The following is a 16,498-nucleotide window of genomic DNA, read 5'->3' as shown; positions in this document are numbered from 1 at the left end:
TTTTGTAGGAGGGTTTGTTAATTTGTCTTCCGTTTATTGACATGACAGCCCGAAGAACCAATAAACCGCGGGAAAAGGCGGGGTTTACGCGTGCCAAGGCGCAATCACAGGCGGTGGGCTGGTTTTACGCGGAGATGGCCCGCCTATTGGCCGGTCTGCAGACTTCCCTCAGACAGTTGTATGTTTCATAAAAATGCACTCTGATGCGGCAAGTAAGTAGTAACCGTTACCGGGAAATTTCTAGAGCATTTAGCACTGTTTGCAGGCGCTGGTGTGTTTGTTGTGATGAGGCGTGCATGGATTTTGTGAATTTTACGACAACTTTTAGCCCGTCATCTTGGATTATTTCAGGACAACGCATGATCCCGTGCTGTTTGTTGGGCTCTTTGTATATGCCACTGCTGTCTTTCCCGATAACAAAGGAAGGGTAGCAAGAGTAAATTTACCAGATAAGCGGTTAAATACACAGATGTTTGACTTTGGCGTTGCATCTTACGGGTATTTATTGTTTAGCATTCGCAGTGTTAAACCGTCAGCAACAAAGGTTAGCTTAAACGACAGCTTTCAACACTAATTAGTCGGTTTAGGTATATTTGATTAATTACTGGTTTAGTGTTATCAGCTTTACCATAGGCTTGATGGCAGAATTGTGTATTTTATGTTTTTTGTACTCTTCTTCGTTTGTGGATTGTAACAGAAAGGGAAAATTGTGACGCAGTTGGGTAAAACATCTTGCATGACCCGCTGCTGCAGTATTGTCGTACTTTGCGATATAAAGACAAAACCTTCCTACGAGTTTATGTGATACATTTTTTTCTTTGATGAATTTAATATGTGTGTTTTTGAAATATTACAAAACACATTCAATCAGTTAGTGCAAATGTTGGGGGTTGAGGGGCTCTGAAGGAAACAGTCGCAATGCTAAGGACTGGGAGTTGTAGTTTAAAGCTAAAGCGCGAGTGCCACTTTAGCAGTGTCACTGAAGCTAATGGACTACAACGCCCATGAGCTCAACTCTCCAGATACTTTGTAAACTCTATGCAAGTTGTGCGTCTGCACTGCTATTTTAGGTATGCAGCTAGTGCTATTCGCTCGCCAATGTGTTCGTTTGTCTAGTTTTGGCCGTAGGGAAAGGTAGCCTGTTTTAACCAGCTAGTAACAATAACTAGACGTAGATGTTTCATTGCTCAAGAGGATAGCCTTCTGTTGAAATGTTTTAGGGTTAGCCTACGGTATTCAGTCACTCCCTTTTGCTGTTTTGCCGTTCTCTTTAACCTAGCATTAGTTAAAACTGCGAAGTGGAGTTAAGTTCGCAGTTTACATGGCTAACGTGTTTCATTAGCTGGATTTGCTGTTTTAAATGTGGCTACTGCTAAAAGGATGTCAGTCACCTTGTTGTACCCTTGCACCCTCCTTATCAGCTTTGATTGGGAGCAGAAGGCTGTTTGTTATGCTTTTTCCTGAGTTTTCTGATTTCTTAATTTTTCATTCAAATTAGATTTTCAGCTGAATTCCCATTTAACCACACTGGCCAGCATCCATAAGATCCACCACACCTTACACAGGCTGGTAAATATACTCAATTAACTTGTATATAAAGCAGGTTTAGGCTTGGTAATAGAGATCTACATGTGTTGTATGTAAACAGATTTACTGCTGTTTGTTTCACTAGAATTTGACAGAAGACATTGGACAGGACAGTCATCCTACAGGTAAATGTTTAATGTTTTGCCGAGTCTTGTGTGTCTATGCAACTGTATTTTTAAATTGTGTTTTAACTTATAATTTTGCAGCTTGTTGCTCTAGAGCCATGCCTCCTAGGAAAAAGAGGAGACCCTCTGCTGGAGACGACATGTCGGCTAAGAAGAGTCGCCAGGACAGGTGGGACATCTCTTGCTTTTCAATCTCACAATGAAAAAGTTATTGATAATCTATATATTTTGCAGTGTGTACAGAAAACACGAGGCATTACAAATCCGTGAAGAGGACACATTTTCAAATAAAAGGTGTCTAGAGTGGTTCTATGAATATGCAGGTAACTGTTGTATGACCATTCCCCAAGAACCAATGTAGAGAGAGAAGTTATCTAAAGTTACTGCCATGCGTGTCTTTCTCAAAGGTTGCGATGATGTGGTTGGTCCTGAAGGCATGGAAAAGTTCTGTGAGGACATTGGAGTTGAGCCAGAAAATGTAAGTTCTTTTTGTAATATTTTTGATAAGGCAAGTTCAGGTGACTCAGTTCTCACTACTGAGCACCATTTTTGGCTGTGATGGCAAATTTCTTTTGTTAGCTACAGCCTTATAAATCCAGATGCAGCGGGTGACAGGCCAGCAAACTTTTCTGTGCTGGTTCAAAGACAGGAACAATTCTAGTAGCAGGAGGGATATTTGGCCTGGTTCCTTTGTAAAATTAAATATGCAAAGTAGGGTTAGGGACAGCCACAATATGCAGTATTAATCATGCTATTATTGTCACCTCTTTAGTTGTCAGTGTCATTAAGTGACTGACATGAGAATTAACTTTCTGTGATGTGTGATTTGACACTTAAGAGCAGCTATGCCTATAACAAGTGTTGCTATGACTGTGCCCAGGTGGTGATGCTGGTTCTTGCGTGGAAGCTAGATGCCCAGAGTATGGGATATTTTACCCTCCAGGAGTGGCTCAGAGGGATGGGCTCTCTGCAGTATGTTCCTCCTTCTTGTTTCATTTCACTGTCTCCATTCTTTTAAATTGTTTGAGGCTCTGATAAAGATGAGTGTTGTGTCTCTAACATTATGTCTCATTAGGTGTGACTCCACTGAAAGGCTAAGGAACTCTCTGGACTACCTGAGATCTGTCCTCAACGATAGCACTAGTTTTAAACTAATTTATAGATACGCCTTTGATTTTGCTCGGGTAAGATTGAATTTATCTTTTTTTTATTTTACGTACTTTTAAGTGCAAATTTACACTTATTGCTCCGCTTGGTTATCTAAATCTCATCTTTGGTCTTATGATGTCTTCCTAAACCATTTCCATAACATGTTACGACACACTTTGTATTTGTCAATAGGAAAAGGATCAGAGAAGTTTGGACCTGAACACAGCCAAGTGCATGCTTGGTCTTCTTCTAGGAAAGACATGGCCACTGTTTCCTGTGTTTAATCAGTTTTTAGAGGTATATTTTTATATGATTTCTTCAGTCATTGCCCCTTATGGGATCTAATAACTTATGTTATGTTTTCTTTTTATTTCCAGCAATCGAAGTACAAAGTCATCAACAAAGACCAATGGTGTAATGTTTTAGAGTTCAGCAGGACAATCAATCTGGACCTTAGTAACTATGATGAGGACGGCGCCTGTAAGTACATTGCTTAGACCAAGATAGTACATATGATGTATTATATCTATTTAATACATTTGTATTTTGTTTTGTTAGGGCCAGTTTTGTTGGACGAGTTTGTCGAATGGTACAAGGAAAGACAAATGTCATAGTTGCACTTCCAAAAACTGCAAACATGGCATGAACCCAACTGTGACAACAAACTACTATAAAAATACAACAATAACTTTAGAAAAAATTCAGTCTGAGTCAAGGTGTCAAGGAACTAATGCATGTGATGGATAAGGCATTGAAGGCCTAACATTGAGGGTTTTTTTAAATATCCAGTGGAGGAGGATGCAGTGCCCTGTCCTCATATTACTGTATGTGTTAAGATGACTAGACATTTTGCACACGGATGGATTCCAAACAGTATTTTTGTGGGAGAAGCACTCTTTCAGCCCCTTCTGAAGTGACCATTCTTGCATCGTGTCTTGAGTCTTATACAGTCTTTTACGGTCATTTTTTGACCTGGGCACAATATGAAATCAACTACAACTGTGCAATGAACTTTTGTGGGGATGATGCAGCCAACTTTATGAAGCACACTGTGTCAAAGGAGGCAGGTTACTTGATGCCTGTGCTGTAAACTATTGATTTGTGCCAGTGGTTCCTTTCTGATAGTTTCTGGTCCCTGCTGCTGTTATCCATCACCTTTTGCTTACCACCTCCTTTTTGAGGGCTTCAGACCTCCATCACACCAAACAACGTTGCTGCTTATTTACTCTTATTACAGGACATCGCTGATTGCGATAAGCATTTATTGGTCCAACCATGACCAATCTATGTACCAGCTTTGTCTAATTAAGGGTACAATAATAATTACTGTGCCTAAAAACACAGGACCCAAATGAACACCAAACAAGCTAAATGTTATGAACACATGCCTTATTACCAAATGAATATGGTTGGTGATTTTTCATTTCTAGTACTTTTTTTTTTTTTTATCCCCAAATACAACACAAGGGGACATAAGTGACTGTACTTATTCTGCCATTCCCAAGCCTGGATAAATGAATGAATGAATGCAGCTTTTTAGCTTTCATCATTTGCATTATGGTGTAGTTATAGCAAATTAAGCATTTTTAAATCAAATGCCCTTTCTTCACTCCCTATCTGATTAGGCTTGCGATTGGCACAAGGAAGTCTACACACTTATGACCATAAGATGTTGGATTGTGGAAAAATGCATGTTTTAGAAGCAAATATTGACACTGATTTGGTAATAAGGCATTTTGTCTTAAAGTTATAGTTGGTTGGTGAGTAGAAACGTGCTGACAGACATAACACTTACACACACATACTGAATGGTCAGGGATAATTTCAGGATGAACTTTGACTGTTGGGCTGTGTTAAAATGAGTTAACATTGAAATAGTTAGTGTCCATTTTGTCTTTGGAAACGTGGTTATCTGTTGTCTTCCTTAGTCCACCAATAGTTCAGGTCCTCTCTTAGTACCGTAGTAGCATCCAATATGGACAGTGTTAACCAATGCACATAAGACCAGTGACCCTTTGAATCAGGAAGAGGTCCGGTAGTGCTTGTAAGAAAAAAAAAAAAGTAGACTTGTTTAAAAAAATTTAAACGTTATTATTGGACCACCGTTAAAGAATAATCAAATGAAAATGGACACAGAAGTTCTGTGATGATGCTATGCTGTTATTTTTGCCTATTGTATTGTTCTGGTAAATACATGTATAAATTTGTCCTTGGCTGTGGTGTGACGACGCTAAAAATTGTCAAGAAATGTTAATATTTGCATGCACGCTCCAAACCACGCCTTTTTGTGAATGGATGAGACTTTTTTGGAAACAATTTTGGAAAACACATTTTGTTTGTACAGGAATTTGTGGAAAAAAAGTGTTTTGTGCTTAATAAATACTCACAACCATGTTGCCTCCAAAAGACATGGTTGTAAGTATTAGAACAATGTAACCTCAAGGGGGAGTGGGTAGCTCCCTTCTGCATCACCATGTTCAAATATACAGTCGGTTTAGCACTTAAAAAATCTGACAAACCCTAAATTTACAATAATTTATTTCAGCTTTTTATCTTATGCACATGCATTTAAACCACAGCAGCTGATACAATTTAGGATGCCATTTCACATTTCATACTGTACTTAAGGATTTTCATAAATATGATGCAGAAGATGGAACAGCCATGTCCCAACTGTATATATGTATGTAAACTATGTGTCAATATGTTTGTTTTCAATATAACCTATGTCCATATACACAAATAAAAGCGTTTATTAACTTAATTGTTTGTGTTTATTAAATTATTTGGTACATTGATAACACTTGGATTAGTAATATCAACAAATGAGTGACATGATCGAGCACTTACAAAGATCAGCAAATATAATATTAGCAAAGTATTAAGCTCATAAAAAAAATACAAACTGGAAACAAGAGTGTTACTACATACTACATATTAGTTATAATTTTCATTTATGTAATTCCACAGGACATAATTTTCATAATTATTCCTTTGTCTGAAGCAAGAATGGACAAAATCTATATCACAAGGGAGATATTGAAGCACTATTGTGTATTTACAAACATGAATAACATTTGTTTTAAATTAGCTTTTACTTAATCGTAAATGTAAAAATTATAATAATGCCTACTTTTACATTTACATTTCATTCTGTATAATTTGACTCAGTATAAACTGCCAAGTCAACAGATTTTTTGGGGAATGAGGGAAGAAGGTTGAGAACTGATCATTATCTCACCTCCCTCATTTTAAACAGCGCTAATATTTGGGTTGTCATAAAATGGGTCATCTACTGATTCTTCTTCAGTCACCTTCTGCTGGTTGTAACTTAAAGTTCCTCTACTTAGACTGGCCTGTGGGGACCTCCATGTAAAATCTGTGATCTCCTCTGGCAGGGGACTAGATGGGATGGGGGGTGGAGGGCCCTGGGGTAGTTCAGTAGATTTAATTGTGTGCCTTTTGTAGCTGGGAATCCCATACAACATGTCTGCGAGCCTTTTTTCATCAGATGCAGGTGAAACGGTGCTATAAATTTGTGATTGCGATATTTTAGTTTTGACATCTACTGTCCTTCTATAGACAGTGTGTTCTTCTGGGATATAGTCGACGTTAACAGGAGCAGATTCTGTAAAAGTTTCATATTCGAAGTCCCAGTTTTTCCGTTCGGATGACATTGCCTTTAGTGCACTGAGACCTCTTCGTTCAGTCCTATCTTCAAATGTTGCAGTGTCTAAAATTGTGGGGGATGTATTAAAAGTCACACTTCTAGGATTGTACGTTTTTTGGGTTACAATCGAAGTAGTTTTGACCTCTTTTTGTTCATCCTCGCTGCTAGAGGAATCAGACGAATTATCTTTTGATATTGGAGAAAGTGAAGACATAGGTGGCGGTGATGTATAACCATCTTGATGTCTTCTTGGAGTAGGTAGGGGATGCTCAGAAAGATGACTACCCACACTGGTCCATCTCAAATTTGGAGGCAATTCTTGTTGTTTTGAAGGCAATAACTTTCTTTTGATGTTATCTAAACTCAACTTCTTTGGTGTTTGAGGATTGCTTTGAACATGCAGTGGTTCTCTATACATTTCCCGTTTTGAAGAATCATAAGAGTAACTTTTCATAATTGTACGCTTGTACTCAATGCTGCGCTGGTCGGTCACATCAGAAAATTTGTGTGCGTAAACTTTTCCCTCATCACTACTTGAAGAACTTGGTGGTGGAGTGGGTGCTTTGATATTTAGACGCCTTTTAATTCTTGGTATACCCAGGCTTACATCAGGGACCCTCATGTCTACTGTGTCTTCATTGCTACTACTGCCTGAACGTTTGTTCTGTATTGCTGTAATATTTAAAGATTGTTTATCTTGTGACATGCTAGTTGTTCCAATTTGAGATGACACTGAGTCCAGTTCACCTTTTGCAGATTTGCCATCCAACTTTGAATCATCTTCACTTTCACTACTTGAAGCGCTATCAACATTTTGCTCTCTTGTTGGTGAAACATATGCTTGCTCTGTCACTTCTAACATACCAGTACCAGTGATTAGCTCAGCGTGGTTAGGGAAGCTGGGAGGAGGAGATGAAGGTGACAACGGCGGATCACTTGTTCTCGTTATATCAAGACGTTTTCGAAATCGTGAAACTCCAAGATTCATACTAGCCCATTTTGATTCTAACTCTGGTGTAACCACTGGTGATGTACTGCCACTTGTAGCTTTGTCTCTCAAGTCATCAGTAACAACTGTATACTTTTCTAGCTCAATTCTTTGGGTTGTTTTTGATGGACTACGAGCTATGTTTAATAATGGGGAGACTTTAATGAACTCTTTATTTTCTTGATATTTTAGAGATCCACTTGAAAGTTTAGGTTTGTCCTTTTCATCGTCACTGGAGGAGTCTGATTCAGAGTCTTGCAAGCCAGGCTTCACGGATGGTCCTTTTATATCAAGACGTCTGCTGACATGAGCTATACCAATACTTGTTTGACTGGGAAGTCTTGTAGATTGTTCTGCTGAAATTTGGGTACTCTTTACTTTTGTTTCCTCATCTGAGCTGCTTGAAGATGATCTAATTAATGTATGACTAGATCCCTTACTGGATGGAACGGGTAATGGAAGAGATTGTGATGGTATTTTGAAGTCTAGACGTCTCTTAATTCGAGTAATGCCTCCAAAATCTACTGCTGGCCACTGCGCTGGAGGTCCAAGGGCATTCACGCCACCCTTTTGTGCATTTTCATCTTCGCTTTCACTACTAGACATTGTACCCAACACGGGTTTTGGTTTTGTGGTATTTGTTGATGGGTACCGTTTTTGGACCACTGTTACATCATCTTCACTATCACTGCTTGCAGAATGAACTTCTGGTGCAGTTGTTTTGATATCTAAACATTGCTTTATTTTAGGTACCTTACCAAGATTAATTAATGGCCACTGGGATTCAACATATTCCTTATTTGGCAAAGTCATTTGTTGTAGATTCTCTTGGTGTACCTTGATTTTTTCTTCAACTTCACTCTCGCTGCTTGAAGTGTCAGATTCTCGTTGCTGGACATTGACTGTTGGTACCCTTGATGGCACCTGTGTCACTTTTACTCTTTTCTTGATATCTAAGCGTCGTTTAATTTTAGGTAATCTGACCAGATCAATCATTGGCCACTGAGAGTCAACAGCTGATGACTTGGTTGGTGGTACTATCTCCTGATGGTTTATTTTCATTTCTTGTTCATTGTCACTTTCACTGCTGGAGGAGGTCCCCGACTCAGGTTTCACATTAATAGATGTTGAAGGGAATTTTCCTTGAGTCACATGTACCTGCTTGTAAACAGCTGGTGTAGTTGTTTTGATATCCAAACGTTGCTTAATTTTTGGTACTTTCACAAGATTAATTGCAGGCCACTGGGATTCTGGTTGTAATGTTGGTTGCTTTGTTGAAGATGTTACCTGTTGAATCGTTTCATAATAATTCTCGTTGATTTCTTGTTCTTCTTCACTTTCACTGCTGGAGGAAGTCCCAGAGTCTTGTTTAGGGATTTTGAGACTTGTTGATGGGACCCTTTCTGGACCCTTAGTCACTTTTACTCTTTCTTTGATATCTAAGCAACGTTTGAGTTTAGGTACTTTGACAAGATTGATTACTGGCCACTGGGATTCTGGTTCTAAAGTCATGGCTGGTTGCTTTGTTGGAAATGTTACCTGTTCAATATTTTCATAATAATTCTCTTCTATTTCTTGTTCTTCTTCACTCTCACTGCTGGAGGAAGTCCCAGAGTCTTGTTTAGGGACTTTGAGACTTGTTGATGGGACCCTTTCTGGACCCTTAGTCACTTTTACTCTTTCTTTGATATCTAAGCGACGTTTGAGTTTAGGTACTTTGACAAGATTGATTACTGGCCACTGGGATTCTGGTTCTGATGTCATGGCTGGTTGCTTTGTTGGAAATGTTACCTGTTCAATATTTTCATAATAATTCTCTTCTATTTCTTGTTCTTCTTCACTCTCACTGCTGGAGGAAGTCCCAGAGTCTTGTTTAGGGATTTTGAGACTTGTTGATGGGACCCTTTCTGGACCCTTTGTCACTTTTACTCTTTCTTTGATATCTAAGCGACGTTTGAGTTTAGGTACTTTGACAAGATTGATTACTGGCCACTGGGATTCTGGTTCTGATGTCATGGCTGGTTGCTTTGTTGGAAATGTTACTTGTTCAATATTTTCATAATAATTCTCTTCTATTTCTTCTTCTTCACTCTCACTGCTGGAGGAAGTCCCAGAGTCTTGTTTTGGGACATTGAGACTCGTTGATGGGACCCTTTCTGGCCCCTTTGTCACTTTTACTATTTCTTTGATATCTAAGCGACGTTTCAGTTTAGGTACTTTGACAAGATTGATTACTGGCCATTGTGATTCATGATGAAGATCAGTTGGTTGCTTAGTTGGAGGTGCTATCTGCTGTAGATTTTCTTTGGTAACTATTTTGATTTCTTGTTCTTCTTCACTTTCACTACTGGAGGAGGTGTCAGAAAGTTTCTGCACATTGACTGGAGTTGACACAACCCTTCCTTGTGTCTGTATCTCAGCTGGTGCAGTTGTTTTGAATTCTAGATGTCGTTTAACTTTTACAAGACTGACCACTGGCCACTGGTACTCTTGATTTGGTCTTACTGTAGTTGGGGGTTTGATTGGAAGTGTTGCTTCTTGTAGCTTTTCCTGATTTACCTTAATTTCTTGTTCATCTTCACTCTCACCACTGGAGGAGGTTTCAGATGTAGTTTTTGGCACACTAACTATTGCTGATGGGACTCTTTCTGTCACCTGTATCACTTTTACCCTTTCTCTTTCCTTAATGTCCAAGTGTTGTTTAACTTTGGGTATTCTGGCCAGATCTATCAGTGGCCACTGCGATTCTGTGGGTTGTGTATTTGGAGATGTGACTATTGGTATTTTCTCTTGGTGCTGTTCTACTTTGATTTCTCGTTCATCTTCACTCTCACTGCTTGAGGAAGTCCCAGAATCTGGTTTTGGCACACCAACTATTTCTGAAGGCATCTTTTTTGACACATTTACTCTTTCTGCGATGTCTAAGCGTCGTTTGACTTTTGGTACCCGAACAAGATCAATCACTGGCCACTGGGACTCTAGATCAGGTTTTACTGCCGTTGGTGGTTTGATGGGAGATGTTGCTTGTTGTAGGTTTCCTTGGTTAACCTTTATTTCTCTTTCATCCTCACTCTCACTACTGGAGGAGGTTTCAGATTCTGGTCTCAGCGCTACTCCTGTTGGCACCTTTTCTTGCAAATTTTCAAATACATGTTCTTCTTCAATATCACTGACTGATACTGCGTCAACAGTTGGTATAACAGGTCTCACGTCTAAACGTCTTTTAACTTTTGGGATTTTTGATAAATCTATCACTTGCCACTGTGGTTTTTGTTCCAACATTACAGTCGGTGGCTTTTTCTGAGATACTACCAGTTGAATATTTTCATAATCGTTTTCTTGCTCCTCCTTTGTTTCATGTTCATCGTCACTGCTGGAGGAGGTGTCAGACTCTAGTTTTGGGGCTTTTATAATTGCTGTTGGTAGCTTTTCATGTATGTGTGTCACTTTTTCATTTACTCTTTCCTTAATATCTAAGCGTTGTTTAACTTTAGGAATTTTTGCAAGATTTATCACTGGCCAGTGGGGCTCTTGCTCCAACTTCACAATTGGTTGTTTGTTCTGAGATATTACTATTTGTGCATTCTCTTGGTAATGTGTCACCTTTTTGATTTCTTGTTCATCTTCACTTTCACTGCTTGAAGATGTACCAGAGACATGTTTAAATTCAGTTGTGGTTGGCGTGGTAGATTCTTGCTTTGAGTATATTGGTACGTGGTCCTTTATTTCTTCATAGATCCTTTCATCTTCACCTTCACTGCTAGAGAATGATTTTGAACCTGCTTTGATATCGAGGTGCCTCTTGACTTTACCCACATGTTGAAGATTTACCACAGGCCAGGGTTCTTGCTCCAAATGTACTTCTTTCAAAGTAGATTTTGTCTCCAATTGCACCTTTTCTTGTTTGAATTTTTCAATTTCATCTTCACTGTCACTACTGCTACTGGAGGGTTTGCGTGGTGGTGGAGGTGGTGCTTTCCTTTTCTTAATAGTTGGAGGATTTTGCTCAATTACAGGCAAAGTTTGTTCTTGTTGCAATTTATTTTTCATAGCTGTATCCACAATGTATGAATCCACAGATCTATTTTTAAATATCAGTCGCCTTTTAATAGAAGGAATATATTCAAGGTCTACTACAGGCCAAGTCTCCACTGCATGATGGTTGTCTATGTCACTTTCAGTACTAGAGGAAGATGATTTGATTGATGCCCTCTTTTCAAAAACTTCTGTCTCCTCCTCTGAATCTGGATTGACAGTGTAGTGTGTTGGCTCACTATCGCTAATTTCTGAACTTGAGCTAGATGCCTTATAACTAATATCTTTATTAACCAATGTCACATTTAAAATTGGCTGCTTGAATGAAGTATTTGGTGAAATTGGAGATCCACTTCGTACTGAGTCACTATATTCAAATTGTTCCCCACCGTCAAGATCAGGGTCTAAAATGCTGACATTGTTTCCACGCGGCGACCAATCAGCAAATGGCTCAGAATTAAAGCCTGATATTTCATCGGATCTCTCAACTGAAATTTGTGGTAGAGCAATGGTTGTTTTTTGGATTTGCTCCTCAACAGCTTGAGTTGTATTAGGAATATTCTCTTTCAATATTTTGTCACCTACTGAAGAATTTGAAGATTGTGATGACAAGCTATTTCTCTCAATTGAATCTGGGATGATTTGAAACTGAATTTTCTTACCTATATGATTGCCATTTTTGTGTTTATGTGTACCATCTTCACTACCTGAATCTGAGCTATCTGAACTAGCTTGACCAGGCCCTATCAGTGCTCCATTGCCTTCTTGTGCATCTCCAGCTACAGTATCATAGTATTGCATGTTCCCCTCTTCTGTATATTCAGAAAAAGTTACTCGTCTTTCACGATGTGTTTCAAAATCATCAACATCCTCGCAATGTAAGTATGCCTCGTTGACATATTCTTCTTGCTGGGCATTGGGCACAGCGTTAGATTGGGGTTTTTGCTTCCTAGTTTTGGCCTTTTGCCAACAAGTGCAAATATAAGGCTGAAGTAAGACTCCAAGGATAAAAGCAATTATGAAGGTTATTATGACTGACAAGCTTACGGCCAGGTCAAAGCGAGACTGTGTGACTCCATTCGTTGTTTGAACCATTTTGTTTAAAGTAGGTCTCTTGTCATCAGACACACTTCGTATTCTTCTGTTTTGTTTATGGATTTGGACGTTATAAATAGATATGATTTGGTGTGATTTTGAAAGGCATACATATAGTCCTTCATCTTGTTCTGTGATGTCGGTGATGAGAAGACTGTCCAGTTCCTGGCTCCTCAATATTTGACCACTGGGTGTCCACCATGCTGCATCTACAAAGACAAATAAAACAAACTGTAAAACAAAATCAAGGCACGTTTATTGTAAACATATATATATATATATATATATATATATATATATATATATATATATATATATATATATATATATATATATATATATATTATATATATATATATATATATATATACACACACACACATATATATATATATATATACCACACACATATATATATATATATGTATAACTGCACTTTGGAACATGATGTAATGTTGTTTTCAAAACATTTGTCTATATATAGTGAACTGGACTCTGGCTGCGCAGTCGCTCAATAAAAGTAATTTTGTTCATAAAATGTATAATTTGTGTCTTCCTTTAAATTTGATTCTATTATGAGTTTTTCACATAGTTTTAACATGCACCCATTTACATTTAAATCCAAGTTTGGATTTAACACAAACATAGACTATAATAATTAATGCACGTACTCACTTAATCTAATTCATGGAGTATAACCTAGTGTGCTTACCTGTTTCAGGGCATTCCAGTAGTATCTCTGAGCCTCTGTGGACCGTTACATCTTGGTAGATGTCTGAATCTTCACATTCCTGACCCTGTTTGTCCAGCTCCTGAAGGTTCATCCCAGACAAAACCAAAGGGGAGGCACATTCAATACTCCACATCTTCAGGCCTTTGGTGCTGTCATGGACCATCCGCCTTTGTAGGAAACGCATGCCACAGTCACATATCCAGCTGTTTCCTTTCAAACCAACATCTGCACCAACTTTATGGAGAGATATGTATGTTACAGGATGGAGGGTGGTCAACTGGTTGAAACTCAGATCAAGAACCTAAGAAACACACAAAATGATTTTTTTCAATATGGTATTACAACATCCAAAAAGATTAATCCACTAATCAGGTACAACAAATGTAATAAAACCCTGCCTTGGTGACCGGATGTTATGAATTATGAGTAATCATCACCTTTAATTACTGACTAATGCAGACCATGACCCAATCATCTAATGCCATCACCACCCATTGCATACAGACTTAGTTTTGTGATAGAAAAAATGAAATGTTACCTTAAGTCTGTCAAGATGCTCAAAGATTTGTGGATGAAGACTACTGATGAGATTATGATGAACATGGAGCTCTTCTAGTAGTTTGAGATGAGAGAAATCTTTTTGTTCCAGTGTGGAGATTTTGTTGAAGGACAGGTCAAGAATGCTCAAAGACCTCTGTCTTCCCAAACCTACAAAACATAAAGAAAATAACAAGATGACATTATAAACTGAAATCATGCAATATTATCATCCATGTCGATTATTTACTTGCACAGTACACTGCCTGTAATCTTGTGTAGGCTTTATTAAATGTAGTCTTAATTACTCAAGCTAATGACAATGGAGGTAACGTTATCAAACATAACCAGTTGCAAAATCCAACCACAAGGGGTCAGTGCTTTCAGTCCCACATCCCAAATCGATATAAAGGTTTGTATGTAAAGGCATTACATTTAAAAATCTGTACCAAATTAATATATAATAATATGAAAATGAAATATTGACATGAAATATTTACATGAAACTAGTGGAAGTGCTAGTAATATTCTATAATAACTAATAAAGATTTACTGTGTGGATTTTCTTCTGCTGTCTGCTCCTTTCAATAGTCAGTGTGAGGGAGAGTGCAGGGAGACTGTGGGCCTTCAGTACAGAGGAGCCAGCTTTCTGTGAGTTGAATATCAAACAGGAGACTGCTCTTACACTGTCAACACTGCTCCATGTTAACTCAGGGGGCCTGCCCATGTGTGTTGTGCTGAAAAACATGTTTGGTTTTAACACAAGCTCATGAGAAGGGAGGTTACAGAAAAAAGTGTGTTGATGTGTGCACCATTATAGAAACAGTGGTTTGTGAAAGGGACTATAGACAGTATCATTATCAGGAGGTGGTCAAAGTACTGGAGATAAAGTAGATTGATGAGGGTATCACGCCTTACGGATCCAGTAAATGTTATAAAACAATAACACTAGTGAAACTTGTAATTATAACAAATACGGAATTTATTATAATAGTACAGGACCATATTTTAGCCATAAGTATACATGTTTTTGTCAGTTTAACTCAGTTGTTTTGGTTAGCAAGCTTTTATCTCATGGTTGTAAATAAATCAGCTTGAAACTTGAGATTAGATAACAAAATTGATCGGAAAAATTGCTTCAGTCATTATACTGTAGGTGTATTCATAAACATGGTATCATAGTAGTCTGTTTCACTTTTTTAGTAGTTTGTTTCATTTTTTGTTTCAAAGTTCCAGAAGAAAGCATAAAATAAAATAAAAATACTTACAGATAATAACACAAATTCCTAAAACATTAAAAATATTAGTTCCAAATACATTCCATTACAATATGATGGGCTTCCAGGGGAATGTTTTAAAAATGTTTGTATCAAATCCATGTTTCCGGGGTTGTCATATCAGCCACACTATTTTATCAGTCACACTATTTTATAGTGTTCACTGTTATTGGCTTTCTTTGGCCATACATTGTCTTTCACATGTAACTAACTTAGTAAAAAGTAAACAGTGAAAACCACATTTGGTTTATTTATTAATTAATTAATATTAACAATTTAGTTTATAAATGTATAGTGCTGACACAGGTTGCAAGTGTAAAGCAAAAATCCAACTAGATGGTAATATGTTGAATCAGACAATCATTTTAACCCGATACTCTTAAAAATAATGCATCTGATCATTCTAATTGTAAACATGTTTTGATGAAGGCATCAAACATTAAATTAGGCCATGTGAAATCATTCTACATATTTAAAGTTAATTAGAGTTGATAAATACTGAAAGTAGATCCCCACCACAAACACTATTGTTTAGAAAATATTATAAATACTGTAAGGTTACATGGTATAAATAGACCAAACTGTTTATTTGTATTATGTGTAAGGATGTTCATTTCTGGCATAAGTGTCAAAGAGGACCATGAATTTGAAATGTAAAGTGAGAATACAGGACATTTTTGTAAGTAAGTTTTGTAGCCCCAATGTAGCCCCCCCTAACCTCTGCGTTTTTAAAATGTATTTCATCATATTGACAGTTCTTATAATCACACAAGTATGAATACCTGCATCTAGGGCTGTGACAGTGTGACTTACCTTCAGGTAATTTCTCAAGCTGATTCATCTCCACAGACAGCAGCTGAAGGGTGGGGGCCCAGAGCATACAGCCCCATCTCCTTCTCAACTTGGACTTGGACTGGCCCTTTAAATCCATATCCACACAAAGGGACAGGTGTGTCACACTGTTGTTCCCAAGCCATAGTTTTTGTAGACTGTAATACTTTGATTGAAATGTTAAAGATCCCAGCTGGTTGTTAGACAAGTCCAGTTCAGATACTGAGGTGCTGATGTTTGCTGGTGCCAAAGAGAGCCCAGCAGATGAACAGTTTAGATGTAAAGATGGCTGACAAGTACAAAAGTCTGGACAGGAATCGAGTGGAGAGGCATTCAGGAATCCACAGAAAAGGAGAAGAACGAGCACCAGTTTGGGGCCTGGTGACACGGCCATCACAGTCCCGGTTAAAGTAGTATACTGCTTCACTATTTGGAAAAAAATATATGTTATTGGCATGAAAGTCAAATATA

General features: G+C 38.0%; 1 protein-coding gene across 5 annotated transcripts; it reads left to right on the top strand.

The window, feature by feature from the left end:
• Window positions 1-76: 76 nt before the first annotated feature.
• Window positions 77-5,625, top strand: dcun1d4 (DCN1, defective in cullin neddylation 1, domain containing 4 (S. cerevisiae)). Of its 5 annotated transcripts, none has more exons than XM_055164879.1 (11): window positions 77-212; window positions 1,499-1,569; window positions 1,673-1,712; window positions 1,794-1,881; window positions 1,947-2,035; window positions 2,120-2,190; window positions 2,593-2,684; window positions 2,788-2,896; window positions 3,054-3,158; window positions 3,239-3,341; window positions 3,420-5,625. In XM_055164879.1, the coding sequence occupies exons 1-11, from the start codon at window positions 194-196 to the stop codon at window positions 3,473-3,475; spliced, it is 843 nt and encodes a 280-aa protein (XP_055020854.1). In that variant the 5' UTR covers window positions 77-193; the 3' UTR covers window positions 3,476-5,625. The 5 variants fall into 5 exon arrangements, with proteins under 5 accessions (XP_055020854.1, XP_055020855.1, XP_055020859.1 ...); XM_055164880.1 differs by lacking the exon at window positions 77-212 and adding an exon at window positions 219-544; XM_055164884.1 differs by lacking the exon at window positions 77-212 and adding an exon at window positions 219-544 and having other exon boundaries at window positions 1,649-1,712.
• Window positions 5,626-16,498: the final 10,873 nt, after the last annotated feature.

The sequence above is a fragment of the Boleophthalmus pectinirostris genome, unplaced genomic scaffold (genome assembly GCF_026225935.1).
Source record: "Boleophthalmus pectinirostris isolate CB_2022bp ecotype Guang Dong unplaced genomic scaffold, ASM2622593v1 HiC_scaffold_7, whole genome shotgun sequence".
Classification (NCBI taxonomy): domain Eukaryota; kingdom Metazoa; phylum Chordata; class Actinopteri; order Gobiiformes; family Gobiidae; genus Boleophthalmus; species Boleophthalmus pectinirostris.
Note: the sequence above shows the minus strand (reverse complement) of the source record. Positions and strands in the feature narration are given on the sequence as shown.

Coding starts and splice junctions, on each gene's coding strand:
- dcun1d4 (XM_055164879.1), top strand. Junction 1,570..1,672: donor ACCACACCTTACACAGGCTG/GTAAATATACTC, acceptor TTGTTTCACTAG/AATTTGACAGAAGACATTGG. Junction 1,713..1,793: donor ACAGGACAGTCATCCTACAG/GTAAATGTTTAA, acceptor ATAATTTTGCAG/CTTGTTGCTCTAGAGCCATG.